This window comes from Halichoerus grypus, chromosome 14, assembly GCF_964656455.1.
Source record: "Halichoerus grypus chromosome 14, mHalGry1.hap1.1, whole genome shotgun sequence".
NCBI classification, from domain to species: Eukaryota; Metazoa; Chordata; class Mammalia; order Carnivora; family Phocidae; genus Halichoerus; species Halichoerus grypus.
In genome coordinates this window covers 356293-375667 of record NC_135725.1, presented here as the reverse complement: position 1 = coordinate 375667, position 19375 = coordinate 356293, and the positions used below count along the sequence as shown (strand labels likewise).

The 19375-nt window shown below is 40.1% G+C and overlaps 1 protein-coding gene and 1 non-coding gene across 3 annotated transcripts in view; both read left to right on the top strand.

Annotated features, from left to right (window-relative positions):
- IARS1 (isoleucyl-tRNA synthetase 1) overlaps positions 1–19375 on the top strand; it is a 67495-nt gene that overhangs the window by 1317 nt on the left and 46803 nt on the right. For both annotated transcript variants that reach the window (XM_036073939.2, XM_036073943.2), the window contains exons 2-7: positions 4861–4986; positions 5669–5825; positions 6064–6183; positions 8756–8838; positions 13975–14092; positions 18060–18207. In XM_036073939.2, the coding sequence (XP_035929832.1) occupies positions 4868–4986; positions 5669–5825; positions 6064–6183; positions 8756–8838; positions 13975–14092; positions 18060–18207 (745 nt within the window). In that variant the 5' untranslated portion in view covers positions 4861–4867. The remainder of the gene's footprint in view (positions 1–4860; positions 4987–5668; positions 5826–6063; positions 6184–8755; positions 8839–13974; positions 14093–18059; positions 18208–19375) is intronic.
- On the top strand, positions 1137–1268 carry LOC118524029 (small nucleolar RNA SNORA84). Its single transcript, XR_004911392.1, has one exon. It is a non-coding gene; the product is annotated as a small nucleolar RNA SNORA84 (small nucleolar RNA).

Below are 19375 nucleotides of genomic sequence, written 5' to 3'. Positions count from 1 at the left end.
GATCCCATGGAGTGGGATAGAGTGAAAAGGCAGGTGGGAGGAGTTTCGCTGATGGAAACTAAGGATGCTGGCCAAGGGAATCCTTCAGACTGTTGTTTCTAGCCCTCACCGTGTGTCAGCACACACTGGAGGATAAATGCTTCTGCAGGCAGTGGATTTACAGTTGAATTGGAGAGTGTGTGAAGTAACCACAAGGTGTAGGAGAGGAACAGACTCAGGGAGGGGGATATTAGTTCCGAAAAAGGGGATTGATAAAAGCCTCAGGGAGGAGAGTGCATTATTTAAGCTAGGTAGTGCTAGAGTATGTGGGGAGGGGTCCGGATGCAGGAAAGCAGTAGATCAGGAAAGTGGTTTTGTTTCTCAGTGTGATGTACCTGGTGGTTGAGTGTTTTGTTTTGTTTTGTTTTTTAAGATTTTATTAATTTATTTGACAAAGAGACACAGCGAGAGAGGGAACACAAGCAGGGAGAGTGGGAGAGGAGAAGCAGGCTTCCCTCGGAGCAGGGAGCCCGATGTGGGGCTCGATCCCAGGACCCTGGGGTCATGACCTGAGCTGATGGCAGACGCTTAACGACTGAGCCACCCAGGTGCCCCTGGTGCTTGAGTTTTGTAAGAGTAAAGGTCAGGAGGAAAAGTAGTAATTTGGGGGAAGATCATGATGACCTTGAGTGCCCTATTGAAAAGTCTGTACAGAATATTGTTGGGAGAGATGAGTCATTGAATGTTTTTTTTTTTAATACAAAAATGATACTTTCAGAGCTTCTCCTTAGGAAGGTGGTATGTCGGATATACAGTATTTATTTTTCTCTTTATTTTAAAAGTTTTTGTGATAAAGTTAATGCATACCAAAAAAGTGGTATGAAGTAATAAAGATTTGTTCTTTCATGCCCCTCCCCCGCCCGCCATGGTAGGCATAGTTAAGTTTGGTGGCTATCCTTCTAAATTCAAATGCAAAATTACTTAAACATAGATTTTATTTACATATGTATGTTTTAAGTCTCTTAAAAATGGTAATACACATAGTGTAAGTTGTTAGAACTGTGACTTGCTCTTATGGTAAGAGGGAGGAAGGGAGATTGCTTCCTAGCATGGCCTGGTGATTACTCTCCCTCCTCCTCCTGCTCCCCACACCCCATGCCCTGTGGTTACTGGATGCTGTTTGCAGGTACAGCTCTCCAGTGGATATGAAGGGCCAGAGCAATCCTGTGATGTATGCATGGGGGCTGTTTCTCCTCAGCAGCCGCCATAGCCCGGTCACTGGTACATGGCTCTTCTGTGCCTTCAGGTTGAGTCTTTGTTTGGCATAATAACGCACTGATTCTTAATCTTTGGGGAATAGAAGCTCCCTGGAAAGTTTTATAAAACTTATGAGCCATTTTCACCAAAAGCTTAAATTTCATTTTCTCAAAAAAAAAATTAAAAATTTTCAGATAGATATTCCTGAATAATGATTAGAGCAGTTCAAGAGTAGTGACTTAAAAACTTTGATGTGCATGCTAATCCCCTGGGATCTTGTTAAAATGCAGGTTCTGACTCCAGTCCAAGGTGGGCCTGGCGAGTCTACTGTTGTCAGCTCCCATAGATGCTGGCAATTCTAGAACTGGCCTCGAGGAGCAGTAGAAGTGGCAGAAAGAAATGTGTTGATATCCAAAGATCTGTTAATCTTCAGATGTAGCCCCTTCAGTTTCAGTTGGCCTCTAATAAGGTGCTCACTGAACCAGCAGGACCCCTAATAAATCATTAAGTGCAGACTCACACCCTCACCATCCATGAAAGGCCAGACATTGTAACAAGATCCAAAGATCCAAAATGCCATTCAATGCCATTCTGTTTAATACCATTTAATGACACACCTAGTCGGAAATGGATACTTGGATTCATTAAATGGCCCACCTGTTCTTCTCTCATTTTTTTCCATATATATAAAACCCAAAGACAGCCTCACAGCTCAAAAATAAATGAAAGAAAAGGAGACACACTGCTGGTTAAAAAAAAAAAAATTAAAAAATTTAAAATATATATATGTATTTTTTTTTAAATTTGTTTTTTGGATGGCATGGGTCAATTACCGTGCTTAGGTTTTGATGCTTTCAGAATTGGCTGAGGTATGTAGGTCTCTTTGCTCCTAGAGTCAATTACCTGTACTGTTAAAGTTCTTGAGGTTTTTTTTTTTTAAAGATTTTATTTATTTGACAGAGAGAGAGAAAGAGCACAAACGGGGAGCCGCAGAGGGAGAGGGAGAAGCAGGCTCCCCACTGAGCAAGGAGCCCAACGTGGGGCTTGATCCCAGGACCCTGGAATCATGACCTGAGCTGAAGGCAGACGCTTAACCGACTGAGCCACCCAGGCACCCCAAGTTCTTGAGTTCTTAAGATTCTCTGTCTTCTCTGTTGTTTTCTCATTATTAGCAATCTTGTCCCTTTTTAATTTTTATTTTCTTTTTTTTAAAGATTTTATTTTATTTATTTGACAGAGACAGCAAGAGAGGGAACACAAGCAGGGGGAGTGGGAGAGGGAGAAGCAGGCTTCCCGCTGAGCAGGGAGCCCAACACGGGGCTCAATCCCAGGACCCTGGGATCATGACCTGAGCTGAAGGCAGACGCTTAACGACTGAGCCACCCAGGCGTCTCTCTTGTCCCCTTTTAATCTAATGTTGGCTTGGAAACCTGGTCACCAACCTTATTAGAATTATTAAGTAAGAATATATAGGCTTTAAGGAGGAATGGGTTGGAGGATGCTCACTAGATAGTTAAGCCCCAGATTGATCAGGTGTTTCTGCAGGGGTTATTAGCAAAACTCTTAAAAAAGCCACTTTAAGACTTCTTTCACTAGGGACTAAATCCAGGATGTATACAGCTTGTCCGATACAAATATCATGAATAAGCAATAAAAGGGATAAAATAGAAAATTGGAATGAGCTAGGAATTATTTGAATGTAAGAGTCTCATCTTTTTAGCTTTAAATTTCTTTAGGTTTTACCTGTTTTCCTCAAAGAAATGAGGTTATCTTGACAGAAGTGCTTTCTATCCTGTGAGTGTAGGTAAGAATTCTTACCTACTTTGAGATTTACTTTTTTCAGGTTATTAATGAATTTTTGGTATCCTTACATAAATTTCCAAGATTTTCTTGTCTCCTCTTACAAGTATATTGTCTACAACTACTAAATGTTGTATTGTAGTTAAGAAATAAGTGAAGAATGTGATTTGGGAACAAGTTTTACAATAATCACAAAGTACTGGGGCACCTGGGTGGCTCAGTCAGTTAAGCATCTGCCTTTAGCTCAGTTGTGATCTTGGGGTCCTGGGATTGAGTCCCACATCAGGCTCCTCAATCAGCGGGGAGTCTGCTTCTCCCTCCCTCCTCTCTCTCTCAAATAAAATCTTAAAAAAGTACTGTGTATTCCTATTTCACACAATATACAAAAATAACTTAAAATAGATCAACAACCTAAAATTAAGAGCTAAACCTTCACAACTTTGTTTTAGGTAGTGGTTTCTTAAATATGACACCGAAAGCTCAAGTAACAAAACAAAAAGTAGATAAACGGACTTCACTAAAATTAAAAGTGTTGGTGTTTTAGCAAGTAAGGTGAAGAAAATAAAGACAACCCACAGGGGGTGCCTGGGTGGCTTAGTCGGTGAAGCCCCTGCCTTCAGCTTGGGTCATGATCTCAGGGTTTTGGGATCCAGCCCTGCATCAGGCTCCTTGCTCAGCAGGGAGTCTGCTTCTCCCTCTCTCTGCTCCTCCCACTGCTTGCACTCTTTCTCTCTCAAATAAATAAATAAAATATTTTTTTACAAAAATGACAACCCACAGAATGGGAGAAAATTTCTGCAAATTTTGTAACTGAGAAGGGACTTGTGTCTAGAATATATGAAGAATTCTTACAACTCAACAATTAAAAGACAACCCAGTTTATACATTGGAAAAAGGATGAATGGTAATTTCTCCAAGTGAGATATAAATGTTGCCAATAAGCACATGAAAATGTGGTCAGATCACACTAATCATTAAGGAAGTACAAGTCAAAATCATAATGAGATACCACTTCATGCCAACTAGGATTTCCTATAATCCAGAAATGGACAATCGGGAGTGAGGATGTAGAAAAATGGAAATACTTATTCACTTCTGGGAGAATGTAAAATGAGGCAGCAGCTTTAGAAAACAATTTTGGTAGTTTCTCAAAAGTTAAACACAGTTACCATATGATCCAGCAATTCTACTCCTGGATGCAGACCCAAGAGAACTGAATACATATGTCTGCACAAAAACTTATATTTGAATATTCGTAGCAGGATTGTTCATATAGCCAAAAAGTGAAGCATTCCTAATGTCCATGAACTAATGAATGGATAAACTTTGGCATATCCATACAATGAAATACTCAGCCATAAAAAGTAATGAAGTATGAAGACATGTTACAACATGGATGAACTTTGAAAATGTAATTCTAAGAAGCCAGACACATGATTCCATTTATATGAAATATCGTGAATAAGAAAACTCATAGAGCAGAAAGCAGATTAATGGTTGCGAGGGGGCTGGGGAAGAAGGGAGCGGAGAAGGACTGCTAATGTTGACAGATTTTTGGAGCAGGCCGGGCAAAGCGGTGATGAAGATTTCTGGAATTAGAGTGTGCTCATGGTTGCACAAACTTGAGAAGATACTAAAAACCACTGAATTGTACACTTTAAAGGGTGAACTTTATGGTATATGAACTATAATTCAAAACTGTAATGTTTTTTAAAGTATTGTGTAGTGTCATGGATAGTAATATGTACACTCATTTTATTGTATGCCACTCTGTTAATCCTAGACTTCTCTGTTAAGAATAATAAATTTGATTTTCTCTTGCAGCAACAAAATGGTTCAGCAAGTTCCAGAAAACATCAATTTTCCTGCTGAAGAAGAGAAAATCTTGCAGTTCTGGTCTGAATTTAACTGTTTTCAGGAATGCTTAAAGCAATCAAAACATAAGCCAAAGTATGTGAATTTCTTTGGTAATGGTAGAGTCCTTAAGAATAGTCATTTCTTAGACTGAGTTCCATGAGGGCAGAAGCTTCATTGTGTTCCCAGAGTCTCCTAGCTCTCTGCATAGTGGGTACTTTCAGCAGTCGGTACATGTTGAATGGATGAGTTTTTAAATATTAAGGTAGATCCCCTTTCTTTAAGAAGTCTGGATAGAATTTATGTATCACCCTCTTCTGTTCTATTTTTCTCATTCTTACCACCCTCATTGAAACACTAGACTAGTCTTCGCTTCCTGTTGGAGTACTTCCTGCCTCTAGTCTCCATTCACTTAAAAACCAGTCCTTTCTGTACTGTTTTCACCATATGTCTCCTGTGTTCAGAAACTATGAGGTGTTTGTTCCTGTTTTACTGATGAGGTAACTCAGGATCGGGATGAATAACTTGCCTTACGTCATGGAACTAATAAACCAAGTGTGGATAGTCTGATGGAGGTCATTCCAACTCCGCCATAACTAGCTTTTCTGAAGGCAGGACCTCCAGTAAATATCTAACCATTTATGTCTGTGAATTTTCTGGTCTTGCTGCTTTTCTTCTCCCTGGAGACTCTACTATGATAGGAGCTCTCTGTAGAAAAGTGTTACCCTGAATTATGCTGTCTCAAAGTCACTGAGCACCTTTCTATTACCTCTGTCAGATTTGCGTTCTATGACGGGCCTCCTTTTGCAACGGGACTGCCTCACTATGGACACATACTTGCAGGGACGATTAAAGACGTAGTTACCAGATACGCTCACCAGAGTGGGTTTCATGTTGACAGAAGATTCGGATGGGATTGTCATGGCTTACCTGTGGTATGTGTGAGTCACCAGCTTTATAAGATTCTGATTTTTTATTAAGCATTGGATTTCATCATATGTTAACATGAATTTTTCCTATAATGTATTTTGTTTCTATAATATTATGTATAGTTCATTTTCTCTATAGATTTTTGAGATCCAATTTTTTAAAATCTGTGTTATTTTCTAGAGTTGCTGAATTGCATTTATTTCAGAGGGCAAGGATGTTAACAGTCTTATCGCAAATTTTCAGGAATATGAAATTGATAAGACACTGGGAATCAGAGGACCAGAGGATGTAGCCAAAATGGGGATTGTAGAGTATAACAATCAGTGCCGAGCAATTGTGATGAGATATTCTACTGAGTGGAAGGTATGTTAGGTTATTTTCGGTAGAATGAACGAAAACTTTAATTTTTAAGTGGGAGTTGAAAAGGTTTATACTCCTTTTGTGCTTTTTATGAGATGCGTACAAAAGTATGGCTATCTGTGTGAGGTTGTGACATAAGAGGGTTGACCATCCTCTTTAAAGAAGCATTTAGCTTTCACCTACAACCCTATTAAGCCGTTAGCTTAAACTGCATCCTCTCTTTTTGGTTTCTGTGTGCTTGACTGGTCTTCAGTACTTAATCTCCTACCTACTCACTGTGTATGACAAGAATCAGGCTGTCCTAGCAAAAAGATAAACTCGAATGTTGCAGTAAAAAAATTCTGGTGTTAGGGCGCCTGGGTGGCTCAGTTGGTTAAGCGACTGCCTTCGGCTCAGGTCATGATCCTGGAGTCCCTGGATCGAGTCCCGCGTCGGGCTCCCTGCTCAGCAGGGAGTCTGCTTCTCCCTCTGACCCTCCCCCCTTTCATGTGCTCTCTCTCTCATTCTCTCTCTCTAAAATAAATAAATAAAAAATCTTAAAAAAATAAAAATTCTGGTGTTAAAAACAATTCAGATTTGGCCTCAGTGTTGTATTAATTTGACTCACATCCTACGTACATCTGTTCGTAAGTCCTGTGAAGGGCTGGCAGAGCTCCTGTCTCTCTTGTTCTGATGGGCAAAGGAGCACAGAGCCCCTTCTCGTCCCTGGCTGTCCAGCTAGTGTGTCTGTGTATCTTAAAAACATGTCTGACTTTTTTTCCATCTCACTCTCTCACCACTTCGACTTCTCAAACTTGCTGTTAATCCAAGTTCCCTATTCTGCCGATAGTATCTGTCTTCCAGGCTTCACACACTATCCTCATGATCAAATCAAATGCCAAATCCTATCAAGTCTTTCTTCTTCGGTCTCTCTTGTCAAGTCATTGCATTCCTACAACCTGTCCCTGGCCCCCCACCCCCCTCCCTGAGTTTCTGTAACCATCTTCTGATTGGGCTCGTGCTCCCATTCTTTGCACTTTCCTGCCAGGTTATCTCTCCCGCAAGACTGCTCATCGTGGTCTTCCCTGCTCACAATTTTGAGTAGCTTCTCTTCATTGGTGAATAAAATCTGATTTTCTCAACCTGAAAATGAAAGGTCCTCGATTCTCTCCTAACTTCTTAATTTTTAAATTTTTTTATTAAAAATAAATTCTTGGGGCGCCTGGATGGCTCAGTCGTTAAGCGTCTGCCTTCAGCTCAGGTCATGATCCCAGGGTCCTGGGATCAGGCCCCGCATTGGGCTCCCTGCTCAGCGGGGAGCCTGCTTCTCCCTCTCCCACTCCCCCTGCTTGTGCTCTCTCTCTCGCGCTGTCTCTCACTCTTTCTGTCAAATAAATAAATAAAATCTTTAAAAATATATATATAAATAAATTTAAAAAAAAATTTTTTTTTAAACCTAACTTGATTCCGTCAAACTTTCTTGCCTGGTTGCCAGAAGGAAAAATCTAATGAATATGATATGCATTTGGCTTTTTTTTTTTCCTTAAAATTATTTTTTATCTTTTAGCTTTTCATTTTGAAATAATTCAGACTTAGTAAAAATTTCAAAAACAGTTATGAAGAAGTCTATACTCTTCTCTCACTTCCCAAATTCTAACACTTTCAATAATCATAATTATCAAAAGCAAGAAATTAACACTGATACAGTATAATAGACCTTGTTCAAATTTAACCAGTTTTCCACTAATTCTGATCCAGGACCCAGTCTAGGAACACACATTGCATATAGTTAGACCTCCTTATTCTACTTCAGTCTGGAGGATTCCCTCAATCTTTCTTTGTCTTTCATGACCTTATCACTTTTTTTTTTAAGTTTATTTACTTATTTAATCTCTACACCTAACGCGGGACTCAAGCTCACAACCCCAACATCAGGAGTCGCATGCTTTTCCAACTGAGCCAGCCAGGCACCCGACCTTGTCACTTTTAAAGTACAGGCCGATTATTTTGTAGAAAGTCCCCCAAAGTCTGATGTTTTCTCATGATTAAGTTTGGGTTATATATGCATTTTTGACAAGAATGCTCAGGAGTGGCATCATGCCCTTCTCAGTCTGTCATTATCAGGAGGCCTGTGACACTAATATGTCTCATTCGTGACATTAATTTTGTTCACTAAGGTAATATATGTCAGGTTTCTCTGTTGTTGATTTGCAGTTTTTCCTTTGTAATTAAGTATGCTCTGGGGAAAGTCTTTGCAAATATCCTGTTTCTTACACTTTTGTTTATGAATTTTAGCATCCATTGATGATTCTTGCCAGCAACAATTATACCTGTGTTATTTGCCAAATGGTAATTTGGGTAGACTTTTATAAAGGAATATTAATATTTATAAGTGACATCATCTGCATATAGGATGATGCCAAGAGAACTGGTTCTTAACCTTACATAGTGTGTTGTTTACAGTATAGGTTTACCTGAACCATTGCTTGTTCTGTTTTCCCAAAATCATTGTATGTGGTGACGATAGAAGTGACACACATTGATGTGCGATAACAAGTATCATTGTCTAATAACTGTAATATTCATATTCTTAAAGTCCACTGTTACCAGACTTGGCCGATGGATTGACTTTGACAATGACTACAAAACTCTGTATCCACAATTCATGGAATCTGTCTGGTAGGTTTACTTGAAATTTAAATATAATGAATATTCTGTTTATTGCTTAGTGGAGAGGTTTTTCAGATTCACAATTTATCTAAAGTCTTTGGGATGGATTTATTTTTTTGTTTTTAAAGGTATTTATTTTTTTAGAGCACTTTTAGGTTCCTAGCAAAATTGAGAGGAAAGTACAGAGATTTCCCCTGTTCCCTGCCCCCACACATGCACTCCTCCACTACCAACATCCCCACCAGAGTGGTACATATGTCACCATTGATGACATACACTGACACATCATCATCACCCAAAGTCCATAGTTTACATTAAAGGTCACTCTTGGTGTTGTATGTTCTGTGGGTTTGGACAAATGACATATAGCCATCATGCTAACATCATATAGAGTATTTTCACTGTCCTAAAAATCCTCTGTGCACAACTGTTTCTGATTTGGTTCTGACTTCAGTAAATTTTGGATTCTGCTAAGGTAATAGGATACGCATGTATTCTGTGGTATATAATGGCTCCAACAGGTTGAGCAGTAACCTGTAATCAAATACATTAGTATCTTTGCATTGGGACACATAATTGTTCATGCTAAGTAGATAAAACAAAGAATATAAACGGCCTGATGTCAGTTAAAGGGTTTTGTGGGGTTTTGTTTTGTTTTGTTTTCTCATTTCTCATTTAAATTTAAGTTGGGGCCTGACTAGCTCAGTTGGTGGAGCATGTGACTCTTGAGCTCAGGGTTAGAAGTTCGAGCCCCATGTTGGTTGTAGAGATTACCTAAAAATAATTATTTTTTTTTTTAAATAAAAAGAGCACCTGTGGCTAGTGCCTACAATATTGGACAATATAGCTCTATACAATACTTCTTAATTTACGTAAAACCATACTTGAATCAGAGGAAAATGGTTTTTAAAGCTTCTCAGTGTTAGAATGTTAGTTAGTCCTGAGGAACATGTTGGCACATAAATAAAGCACATAGGTTTAGAGGGAATATAAAAAGATAGTAGGTGATACCTTTAATAATGAGAACATTAATAATGGTAGATAATTTAGACTGAGTTGGTGCTTTTGACTATATAAAGTACTTCCATATCAATTTTCCCACATGATTCACAGAGTCCTGTGGATTGGGTTTGGGGTGAAGGCAGGTGACTGACTTGCCTGAGATCACAGTTAATTTTATGATCCTTAGGTTTCAAACTGGGTCTTAAGAATATCAAATCTAGGGGCGCCTGGGTGGCTCAGTCGGTTAAGCGTCTGCCTTCAGCTCAGGTCATGGTCCCAGGGTCCTGGGATCGAGCCCCACATCGGGCTCCCTGCTCAGCGGGAAGCCTGCTTCTCCCTCTCCCACTCCCCCTGCTTGTGTTCCTTCTCTCGCTGTGTCTCTGTCAAATAAATAAAATCTTTAAAAAAAAAAAATCTAATCTAATACTCCTTCTCTAGTCTTCTGTGAATATCCTTGAATCAAAGTATGTAATTTAAGACTGAGTTTAAACTTGGGAAATTTGAGGGGCGCCTGGGTAGCGCAGTCGGTTAAGCATCTGACTTCAGCTCAGGTCATGGTCCCAGGGTCCTGGGATTGAGCCCCACATCAGGCTCTTTGCTCAGTGGGGAGTTTGCTTGTCCCTCTGCCCTTTCCCCTGCTTGTTCCCCCCCAATAGATAAATAAAATCTCTAAAAAAAAAAAAAAAAGAAAAACCCTTGAGAAATTTGTGATAAGATGGCGGCATAGGAAGATCCTAAAGTCACCTACTCTCACAGATCTACAGTTTCCTGGGAAAGAGACCTGAAAACTAGCTGAACAACTTCTTCATACCAAAAGGCCCACATTGAGATGGGTAGGGGAGGCAGAGATTGATTGATTGATTTACCTGTGATAGAGCTTCAGCCTGAGGGGCAGACTTCAGGTTTACCACTCTGTCTATAGGCTAAAAAGGTGCCCTCGGGAATGTGCCCCAGGGGACACCACATTTGTGCTGTCTCTCAGCCTCACTCCAGCTCACTGATACCTCCCAGAAAGAAGTTTATATACTTGTCTGGAGACCCAGTTTTTGCAACTGTTAGCCAGGGGACACCTCCATATTGCATTGATCTGGAAGTCCGCAAGCTTTACAGTGTGGTCCCACAGGGCTATATATATTTGTGTACTTTATTTTAGTTTTTTGGATTTTATTTTTTTGTTTGAGAGAAAGAAAGAGAGCACAGAGGGAAAGTGAGTGGGAGTAGCAGACTCCCCACTGAGCAGGGAGCCCGACACGGGGCTTGATCCCAGGACCCTGGGATCATGACCTGAGCCGAAGGCAGACACTTAACCAACAGAGCCACCCAGGCGCCCCTATTTGCATACTTTATAAAAGCTGCTGCCTGAGTGTCTGGATTCACATTCAGCCTGAAACTAGGTTCTGACAGAGAGACCTTCCCCTGGTACACTCAGAGGTCTTAGAACACTGTCACCAACTGTGAACTATTGAGAATAAGTCGGGCTGCTTAGACAATCACAAAGGTTTGAGAGACAACCAAGAACTCTAGGGCAAGGTTGAACAATAAAGTTCATCTACATGAACTCTTCTAGACTGAGAGAGAGAGCGATTTTGCCTGGTTCAAAGAAATAAACCCAGAAAATCAGCAAAATGAGACAGAGGAGTAAGTTCTAAATAAAACAACAAAAAAAAACCTCAATGAAATGGAGACAAGTGGGGTGCCACAGTATGAAGGGATCTCAAAAAATTAAAAATAGAAATACCATATGATGCAGAAATTCTACTTCTGGGTATTTATAAAAAAAAAAATGAAAACACTAATTCAAAAAGGATGTATGTGCCCTTATGTTCATCACAGTATTATTTACAGTAGCCAAGATATGGTATCAACCTAAGAGTGCACTGATTGATAAACAGATAAAAAAGATGTGGGGGTAGGGGGTGTGTCTTGGTGACTCAGTCAATGGAGCATCCAACTCTTGATTTCGACTCAGGTCACAATCTCAGGGTCAGTGAGATCGAGCCCTGCATCAGGCTTTATGCTCTGGGTGGAATCTCCCTCTGCCCCTCTCCTGCTTACATGGGTGCTCTCTTTCTCCAAAATAAAATAAAATCTTAAAAAAAAAAAGGTTGTGGGAGGGGGGCCCCTGGTGGCTCAGTCAGTTAAGCGTCCAGCTTTTGATTTCAGATCAGGTCACCATCTCAGGGGTGTGAGGTTGAGCCTCACATTAGGCTCCACACGGGCATGCAGCCTGTTTAAGATTTACTCTCTCTCCTCCTCCTCCCCCTCTCCCCCTCCCTCCCTCCCTCCCTCCCTCCTTTCTTCCTTCCCTTCTTCCCTCTCCCCCTCTAAAAAAAAAAAAATGTGTGTGTATGTGTGTGTGTGTAAAATAGAATATTACTCAGCCAAAAAAAAGAGTAATTCTTGGGGCGCCTGGGTGGCTCAGTCGTTAAGCGTCTGCCTTCGGCTCAGGTCATGATCCCAGGGTCCTGGGATCGAGCCCCACTTCGGGCTCCCTGCTCAGCAGGAAGCCTTCTTCTCCCTCTCCCTCTCCCCCTGCTTGTGTTCCCTCTCTCGCTGTGTCTCTCTCTGTCAAATAAATAAATTAAATCTTTAAAAAAAAAAGAAAAAGTAATTCTTGCCATTTGACAACATGGGTGGACCTTGAGGGCATTATGCTAAGTGACATAAGTCAGAAAGACAGTACCATATGATTTCACTTACACGTGGAATCTAAAATCACAAAACTTAGAGACACAGAGAGTGGAATGGTATTTGCCAGTGGGAAGAGGGATTGGAGGTGGGCAATGGGTAAAGGGGATCAAGAGGTACAAACTTCCAGTTATAAGTAAATCACGGAGATGTAGTGTATAGCATCGTGACTATAGTCAATAATATTGTAGCACATATTTAAAGTTGCCCAGATGATAAATCTTAAAAGTTCTCATTATAAGAAAAAAAAATTTTTGTAACCTTGGTGGTGGATGGTAACTAGACTTACTATGGTGATGATTGTGCAGTGTGTACAAATACCAAATCCTCATGTTACACACCTGAATCTAGTATAGTGCTACATGTCAATTATGCCTCAATAAAAAAATTAATAAACTTGGGAAATTTTATATAAAACAACACTTTTTAATCTTTGTTTAAAGCCAAGTAATACTATGAAAAAATATGCACAGTTTTCCATAAAAATATTTTAGCAAATGGGAAAGAGTTTATTTATTGTACCAAGCACATAGGAATTGGAGTATAAAAATTATCCATCCATTAAGACAGAATTAAGGGTTCCCACCAATGCATCCTGACATCCAGCTGGGACAGGTGAGTATTCATCACAGGAGACCCCAGGATAATGTTACCATTGACATTTCAGCATCTTGGTATATTTAGCTTAAAGCAACATGGTTGAGTGTTTAATAAAAGTTTTGGACTAACTGTAGGAGAGATATCCTAATCCCAATTATTTATTCTTTTTATTTATTTATTTATTTATTTATTTATTTATTTTAAAAGATTTTATTTATTTGACAGAGAGAGACACAGCGAGAGAGGGAACACAAGCGGACGGAGGGGGAGAGGGAGAAGCAGGCTTCCTGCCGAGCAGGGAGCCCGATGTGGGGCTCGATCCCAGGACCTGGGGACCATGAATGACCTGAGCCGAAGGCAGACGCTTAACAACTGAGCCACCCAGGCGCCCCTATTTATTCTTTTTAAATTGCCTTTGTAAAACTGCCCATTATAGTAAAATTTAAACAATACAATGAGAAAACTATTAAGAAAAGCAAAAACTCTGAAATCCCAACCATAGTTAACATATTGGTAAAAATTTGCTCTTTCAGCATTTCTAAAAAATATAAGTGTACGGATACGTAGTTTTACCCAATTAGTACCTCTGTACAGTATGGTGTGGATTGCTTTTCTCACTCAACATCAAGTCATGAACACCTTTTCATGGACAGATTATTACCACTTTTAATGTCTACATAATGTCTCCTACGAATCTGTTGTAATTTACCAGCTAGTCCCCGTTGAGAGAAATGATGTTTCCATTTAATTGGCCGATAGAAACTCTACTGTAGACAAACTGGCATAAATGTCTGAGTTTGGGGAGACAGAATTTTGGTTGTGTCATTGTTGTAAAACTGTGTCTTTACTTGCTAGGTGGGTCTTCAAGCAGCTCTATGATAAAGGCCTTGTGTATAGAGGCGTGAAAGTCATGCCTTTCTCCACCGCATGCAACACTCCACTTTCCAACTTCGAATCTCACCAGAACTACAAGGTGCGTGCGATGTCATCGAGCATTAACTTGTGCACATGGAAGTTGAAGGGTTGTGATCACAGTAACCAGTCCTGGTGTGGACTTTTAGCCTGGGGAGTCCGTCAGATTGACCATTTCTTACGGAGTGCTGGCAATATTTGCCAGTCACTGAACTGAGGCTCTATGGAGAATAAAAGTAAGGGATTTTTCCCCCCCATGAGATTTGTGAATGGTGTGCCCTCACGTGATAGCTTCTGCTTGTTTTGACCACATCTTTGTGCCTCTCTCGGGTTAGTAAGTCCAGCTCTGCCCTGTTTCCCTCTAGTCACTGCTTTTGGAAGAGGATGAGATGTCTCATCTGGGACCTTGTGATATTATTCATTTGTTACAAGTATTTGGAAACAAATGTGATTTGTCCTTCGTTGACAGTATTATGATCTTTTTTCTGATGAATGGAATAACTGCTGTCGCTGCTCTGGTAGGAGAGTTGAGACGGGTCTGATGTTCACCAAAGTACACTCACTGCTTTACCTTATCTAGAAAGATGGTAAAGGCAGTGAATCTGAAATGTGGAACATTGTTCTCATGTGTGTGTATTCAGGAGATGTTTTCACTTCAGAGACTTCATCTAGTCCTCATTGGTTTTAAAGGACCTAATTTGTTTGAAAATTGTGTTCTATATATACATTATACATTTTTAAAACACAAGAAATCTTTTTTTTTTTTAACATTACCTAATACCATTATCACACCTAAAGAAGTCCTTGGTCATCAGTAATATGAAATATCCTAATGGTCTAATTCCTGCGTATCATCAGTGTTCACATTTCTATTTGTCAAATACCAGGCCTTTTTCCTTCTGTTCTTTGTTGTTTTAATCAGGATGTAATCCTGATTAAAAGAGTTGGCAGCAGTTGTCTTGCAGGTCTGTTTTCATCTGTGGTCTCCATTTTGCTGTCTATTTCCCTTTTTTTTCTTGCAAATCATTGTTTAGGAAACAGGTTTTATCTTACAGAGTTTTCTACAATGAATTTTGCTGGTTATGTCTCCATGGTCCTCCGTATTTTGTAGAAATTGGAACTTTTCGTGTTTGTCGATGTCCTTCCTTTGGCATGTGTGTCATGAAGAGAGGTCACTGTTTAAAATGGCGTTCATTTGTATCTGGCTTTTCTCAGCATGATGTTTGTGACAGTCATCTGTGTTTTGTGGAGGTAGGGATCTTTTGTTCTAGTTTCTGTGCAAGTGAATAGTCCACAATTTATGTATTTACAGCACCTTTCATTCCATTCCTTCCTTACAGCCTGATAGGTAACGGCTATGCTGAATTCGATGTTTCTTTCCATACACATTTTTATACTTTTATTATCTGCCTACGTATTCACAAACAGTATATAGCATTCTTATGCTTGTCTTTAATCTCGCCCATTGTACTTACTCTCTACCTTGCCTTTCAGAGGAATCATTAAGTTTTAAAGATTCTTCGTCTTGAAACATGTAGCTTTAAGTTAATTTTTATCTGCTGTATAGTGTTTCATATGACAGATTGCAACGTATTCATTCTTTTGATAGACACTTTGAGTTGTTTTAAAGGGTATAGGCCTTTTTCTTAATGGTAGCAAACAGTGTTGGTAAGAACTTTTTTTTTAAAGATTTTATTTATTTATTTGACAGAGAGACACAGCGAGAGAGGGAACACAAGCAGGGGGAGTGGGAGAGGGAGAAGCAGGCTTCCTGCGGAGAAGGGAGCCCGAAGTGGGGCTCGATCCCAGGACCCTGGGATCATGACCTGAGCTGAAGGCAGACGCTTAACGACTGAGCCACCCAGGCGCCCCAGCTAAGAACATTTTTTAACATAAATCCTGTGTACTTATGCTGGAGTTTTCTTTGGCTTCTAGATTTCTCCATGTTAGATCCCCAGACTAGCTTGTGAGCTCCTAGAGCTTTCAGAGGGTATCCTCTTCTGTAAGTACACAGTGCATTCTCTTGAGACGAGCAGGCTGTGCACAAGTAAACTGAGTTACAGGAGAGAGTACTTCCAGCTGTCCAAAAGGTAAACCAATTGTGGTCTATAAAAATATTTATCTTTTTTATGTTGTCTAAATTTTCAGACACTGTACTATATATAAATGAATTGTGCCCTACATTCTTTTTGTGTCTGGCCTCTCTTGCTCAAGATTATATTTGTGAAAAGTCATCCCTGTTGTGTGCAGTTATAGATCATTTTAATTACTGTCTGGCACTTAATTTACCCACTGTACCATTGATGGGCATTTAGGTGATTTCCAGTTTGGGGCTCTGATCAGTAGTGCTACTGTGAATGTTCTGGAAGTGGGAAGCATACATACACATTTCTTCTATGGGTTACATACCTGGGAGTGGAATTACGGAGTCATAGGATGTACTTAACATTTAGCTCTAGTACTGGGGTCGGCAAACTGTGAAGTGCCAGGTAGTCAGTGTTTCAGGCCTTGTGGGCTAGATGGTCTCTTTTGCAAGGACTCAACTCTTTCAAAACCATTCTTCGCTCTTGGGGTGTAAGAACACGGGTGACGGCCAGAGTTGGCCCGTGTGTCATGCTTTGCTGCCTCCCGCTCTGCGAGGTAGATGTCCTGATCTGTACTCCCACCAGCCAGTTCTCATTACTCTGCTTTCTTGTCAGCACTTAGCATTTTCTGTCTTTTCTCTCTGGCCATTCTGCAGTTACGTTGGTTGCAGCTAAGGTTTGTTTTTGTTTCTAACTTTTGACATAATTTTAGACTTACTGAAAAGTTCATAGAATTCTTGTCTACCTTTCAGTGATGGTCACCCTCTTTCACCACGTCTGCATTGTTCACTCTCTTCTAGGGCATGGCAGTAGCACAAGACCCTTTGAGAGTAGGTTGCAGACATGATGTCCCTTTTCCTCTAAAGGCTTAAGTACATATTTTTTAAAATCCATACTCTTCTCTTAAGTAGTTGAAGTTAGGGAAACAACATTGATGAATATTACCATCTAATCTGTAGTTTGATTCTACTAATGGTCCCAGTAATGTCGTTTTCAGCAAAAGAGAATCGTAGGTTACGTGTTTTGTTCAGGTGCACCATCTCCAGCCTTCTTGGAGCAGCGCCCCAGTGTCTCTGATCCTGACACTGGCATTTGAGGTGCACAGGCCTGCACCCCAGGGGCGTCTGACGGTTCCCGTGTGGATGAGGTGACGTTTGTAGAGCCCCTTCTTCTCAGGGAACTTTATTCAGGATGCAGTGAGTTGGCTTCGGTCAGGGGATGAGCTTTTCTACTTTGGAGCTATTTTTTAAAAATATTTAATCCTTGGGTGCCTGGGTGGCTCAGTTGGTTAAGCGACTGCCTTCGGCTCAGGTCATGATCCTGGAGTCCCTGGATCGAGTCCCGCATCGGGCTCCCTGCTCGGCGGGGAGTCTGCTTCTCCCTCTGACCCTCCCCCCTCTCATGTGCTGTCTCTCTCATTCTCTCTCTCTCAAATAAATAAATAAAATCTTTAAAAAAAAAAAAAAAAAAAAAAAAAAAAATATTTAATCCTTGATATTTTCATGTTGCCATAGAGTTGGAACCAATTTTTTATTTAATGAACTGAATTAATATTGGCATATTGCAGTTTTAAGTACATGGTGTTTTAAAATGACTCATTTTTATATTTTGGAATAAAGAATAATTCTGCCTTCCAAAACAATTGTTTTGTTGAACTAACTTTTTATGGATTTATTATAAAAGTAGCTCATTATAATAGTGAAACTTCTAATATATATTCCTCTTGATACACTTAAAATGTTTTACTTGTGACTACTAAGGTAATTGTTAAAACATTTTTCAAGAATATAAATTTAATTGGAATCTCTTGTTTTATATTTTCTTTTTATAAATATGGCAACTGGTTTTTATTCTGGAAATCTGTTCTTTAGGATCATTTCCTTTTCTGCATGTATTATTTATTATGGATTTTGTAAAAAGGTATTTTATCTCATTTTATCTCAGGATGTTCAAGACCCTTCAGTGTTTGTAACTTTCCCTTTGGAGGAAGATGAAAATGTGTCTTTGGTGGCTTGGACGACCACTCCCTGGACATTACCTAGTAACCTTGCCCTGTGTGTTAATCCAGACATGCAGTACGTGAAGATTAAAGGTAAGTATGGGCCTGGTTATTTATGACTGATACTGAGAAGATCACTTTAACTTATTTTGGGACAGAATGAAAGCTTACATTTCTTTTGGAGTAAAAATAGAAGTTTTTGAAAAAGTGTTAGACTTAAACAGAAAAATAATCTCTGAAAGAGGTGGATTTTTTTCATTTTTGATTGAAAAAGTAATGCACATAAAAATTAAAATAGTAGAGAGCTATAAAAAAAGATTCCTTGTAATTTTCAGATTGTAATACACTTATACACATCATACCCGTTACAGATGAGGAGAGGTGGCCTGTCATTGTTGCCAGGAACCTCTGATGTGTTTTTTCAATGCCACCAACCAGTGAACGTCATTCAGACGCTAGCTACCTGGAGATTGCGTCAGACTGCACAGGTTGAGGGCTCAGTCCTACACGTCCTCCCCCACAGCCTCACTGCAGATGCCAGTTGCAAGTCCTGTGCTTCTGACAGACCTATGACCTCCTCCTGGGGTTGGATTAATTTGCTAGAGTGGCTCATAACTCGGAAACATTGTACGGTTTATTGTGAAAGGATAGAAAGGATACACAGGAACAGTCAGATGAAGTACATGGGGTGAGGCCTGGAAGGGTCCTGAGCACAAGAGTTTCTATCCCCCACGGAGCTGGTGTGGGTTGCCCTCACAGCATGTGGATGCATTCACTAACCTGGAAGCACTCCATACCCCATCCTTGTGGGGTTTTATGGAGGCTTCACTGCTTAGGCAGGATTCATTAAATCATTGGCTGTTGGTGATTGAACTCCATCCTTAGGTGACCTGGGGGCTTTCCAAAAGTTCCCCTCATCAGCATAACAAAGGACCCCTTTATGGCTGTTACCACTTAGGAAATGACAAGGGTTTTAGATCTCTGCCGGGAATGGGGACTAAGACTGAAATGCATATTTATTATAAGTCATTGTATCACAGAGTTGGTACCAGAACTTGAGAACTTTGTGCCTTTCAGATATTAACTGGTAGAGAGTTAGCCAAAGTCCTGATGAAGCTCTTTCTGTAGAGATTTATATGAAAAAAGAAGACTGTTACCTTCAGGTTTGGATAGTTTATGGAGGGAAGGGAAGCCAGGGGAAAAAAAAAACCATAGCCAGAAAAAACAACCGTACAAGATAGATGACTTGATTCACAGCAGC